The 3596-nt window shown below is 40.6% G+C and overlaps 1 protein-coding gene across 1 annotated transcript in view; it reads left to right on the top strand.

Moving 5' to 3' along the window:
- pdlim2 (PDZ and LIM domain 2 (mystique)) overlaps positions 1–3596 on the top strand; it is an 82922-nt gene that overhangs the window by 23182 nt on the left and 56144 nt on the right. Inside the window, exon 2 of the mRNA XM_016505261.1 lies at positions 2241–2369. Coding sequence (XP_016360747.1) covers positions 2274–2369 — 96 coding nt within the window. The 5' untranslated portion in view covers positions 2241–2273. The remainder of the gene's footprint in view (positions 1–2240; positions 2370–3596) is intronic.

Below are 3596 nucleotides of genomic sequence, written 5' to 3'. Positions count from 1 at the left end.
GATACCCGATCCGAGAAAAATGGCACTATCGGAGCCGATACCCGATATGAATATCGGATCTGCGCATCCCTACAATTTTCTTTAAGTAGATTTAAGGAACATTAGTGTCACAGACTCAAACTTAATTTGTATTTATATTTTAATTTTTTAAGCTTTTTTTATTTATTTACAGTAACAGTAGAGTGAGCAAAGGAAATGATTGGGGACTTGGTGGCTGGGATTACCTGTAGTCTTTTAACGTGACATTTTTAAGTGTGAATCTGTCAGGGGCTTGAACTATAAAACGTCTTTATTCTGGCCTCAAAGCTTGTTTAAAAAGCAAGATGCAATGTCTGACTACTAAATCCTGTGGTGGTCTTGCTTGTGGTTCTGCTTGGTTCTTGTATGGAGCAGATATCTCAGTAAGCTCTAGGGTTTTCTATTCTACACTAGTGCCGGTACACTCCCATTACTGTCAGGAGCCTGCACTGTTGTGGCATTTCTCAACTGCACATATGTTAGTAATAAATGTTTGCACCACCGTCTACAATGGTCTCAATAATATTCAGTGTATTTGAAGTGGGTACAGTGAACCATCATGGCTCCAAAGAGCTCATCATTAGATGAATGTTCAAGATTACTAAGATCTATACAAGGGCCGGGTGTTCCCTTTTGAAAGGTCTAAACTTAGGCGGACAAAATCCATGCCTGTATGGCAGGGATGTCCAAGTTATACTTGGTGAAGGTAGATGGCGATTACCAGCCGGCGGCCGCACAGATATCACCGATAGAAATCCCACTGGACCAAGCCCAGGTGGAGGCCATTCCCCTGGTGGAGTGGGCCCTCACTTCTATAGGACACTGTAAGCCTGTTCAGGCATAAGCCAGGGCAATATAGATAAGTCCCAGGTCGGCACAAATTGAGGATGAGTTGGATTCAATCTCCAAGCTCCCCTCAGAAACTTAACGACCAGGACAAACATCTACGCACCATGGACAAGTCCGGCCAGAGTTCTGATGCCTTCAAAGAGCTGTGCACAGCGACTGACTTGGCTCTGTGCACTACTAAGGCCACTGTGCAGGCAATCGGCAAGGCCATGGCCAACTTGGTGGTGCTGGAGCGCCACCTTTGGCTAAATCTGATCAGGGATGCTGACAAGGTCACCTTCCATGTGTGGAGATGTTTTGCCTGAAACACTTGGAGCAGGCCAGGGAGGACCGCCTTCATGGAAGAAGGTGATCTGCGAGTGAAGAAGGGTGAGACTCATGCTTTTTCAGTGAGAGCACTCCATGCCCATCTGCGTCATGCAGGGTTTCCCTTGAGCCACACTCGTGGCACGACATTTGCAACAATGTCGCCGGAAATTTGCTCTTGTAGTCACCTGATGGTCACAGGGGAAGGCTTCCGCTGCCGGGGCTTCTTCTCATGGCAGCAAGCAGCAGGCTGAGCTTCTTGCTTTGGCTTCTTCAGAGTCCATCGAGATGATCTTCTTCACTGAAGATCACTCAGAGCCGACTTATACAGCAGTCAGCTCCACCCTTTTTGGCGGGTTAAAGTGCCATTGGTTCGTGCAACTACTCGAACATGAACAAGGCTTCAGTATCAGAGTAAACAGGAGGTTCCCATAAGCGTGTAATGCAACACTCGTTCACTTATCTCAGGGAATGTTTTTTTTGTTGCTATTAAAGTACCAGCATTTTGAGTGTTGTAATGATTTAATCCACTTTTATTTGGCCATCTTAAGATTTTTAAGTAGCTTAATTGTTGTCAGAATTTTAATAGCCATTTTTATTCGAGTTTTTGATCACAATGATGGCACCTTTGTTCAAAAATATAATCCTTTTAACCATTTCTTTCACAAATTTTGATAATTTAATATTGATGAAAATATTAAGCTGGTGTTTTTTTAAGAAACTCAAACTGAATCTAAAGTGGTTTCTCGCTGTCCTTATGGGTGCTACAGCTTTAAAAACACACTCCAGGATCGTCAGTCATGTGGCACCTCTCTATGATTCCTGGTTTCTACAGTGTGTCGGTGGATTTGTGCTGCAGTCATGTGGAATAGGATGAAAGGTGTTCTGAAGAACAGGTGAAAGCAGTTTACCTTTCAACAGCAGCCAGTGGCTCTGAGATGTGGAAACTATGAAACGCATCTGTGGCATTTCAGCTTGTCAAATTAAACTTGACCAACGCTCTCTCCATCTGTGGGTTTTCCATCTTTTTTGTCCCTCTTCTCACACTCCTTTTTTTCCTCCCACAGCACTGAGAGCATTGGGCAGCAGCCTGTAGTCACATGATGCCGTTTACAGTGAACCTGATTGGCCCATCACCCTGGGGATTCAGAATTTCTGGAGGGCGAGACTTCAAGAAGGCCATAACAGTTTCCAAGGTAATTTTCATCTCTGTTAACCAATCTAGAACATGCTTCATCCCCTTGTTTTGTTTTGTTTTTTGCATCAGTGATTAAAGCAATGATGCCTCATACCTAAATGCTTAATGTCTTTCTTTTCGCATTAATCACTGTTGTCTACCTGTTTTGCCCTCTGTCTCCTTGACTACTTTAACCAAACAAGACCCGTATAATTAAAGAGGAAGTTCCTGGTTATTGTATTGCATTGCAGATTTTTTTTACTACTTTTTCCTTCCAAGTATTCTCCATTCTCTTTTTAGAATAATAGAAAATATGCTGAACTTATGCAAGAGTGTGCAAGAGTTAGATTTAGGCACAGCATGAATCAGTGGGTTCCCCTTGGAATAACAAAAAAACCCAAACATAATCATGGATCTAACAAGAAACAAAATCTCAAACACATCCAAATGATTATTGCCAACCATTTTTAAACATGCGAGAATGTTTTCAGTCGTACACCCCAATACACTTTACACATTTACAAATTCAATCCTGTGGTTGGTGGAAAAACATGTTCATTTTGTAAATTGTACAATTGCACATTTGGTCATATATCGCTGGGACAATGCTCGCTGTCGAAAAGGCCACTACAGAATTACCCATGCATTTTTGTTAATGGGTGAAGATCCTTCTTTATGCCCCTCTTGCCAGAGTCCCACCAGAGCATATTTTGATGGACTGTGATGTCTTGGACTACAGGTGCATCTCAATAAATTAGAATGTCGTGGAAAAGTTAATTTATTTCAGTAATTCAACTCAAATTGTGAAACTCGTGTATTAAATAAATTCAATGCACACAGACTGAAGTAGTTTAAGTCTTTAAACTGAGAGACCATTTTGAAGGCTCAGGAAACCTTTGCAGGTGTTTTGAGTTGATTAGCTGATTGGCATGTCACTATATTCTAATTTGTTGAGAGAGTGAATTGGTGGGTTTTTGTTAAATGTGAGCCAAAACCACAATTAAAAGAACCAAAGACTTTTCCACGACATTCTAATTTATTGAGATGCATCTGTATATTAGGACCCTTAACTTTTCAGTTGAATCTTATGAAAAGATTTTTAATGAAGTGTAACCAGTTTGTTTTAGAATTTTTATCAAAGATAAAGGAAAAAACTCTTAAAGTCTAGATCTTTCTTTTTTTTTTTTTTTTTTTTTTTCTTTTTTTTTTTTTTTTTTTTTTTTTTTTTTTTTTTTTTAACCCTCTC

This window comes from Sinocyclocheilus anshuiensis, unplaced genomic scaffold (genome assembly GCF_001515605.1).
Source record: "Sinocyclocheilus anshuiensis isolate Anshui unplaced genomic scaffold, SAMN03320099.WGS_v1.1 scaffold366, whole genome shotgun sequence".
Taxonomy (NCBI): Eukaryota; Metazoa; Chordata; class Actinopteri; order Cypriniformes; family Cyprinidae; genus Sinocyclocheilus; species Sinocyclocheilus anshuiensis.
The sequence above is the reverse complement of the archived record's forward strand: the minus strand, read 5'-3'. Positions and strand labels throughout refer to the sequence as shown.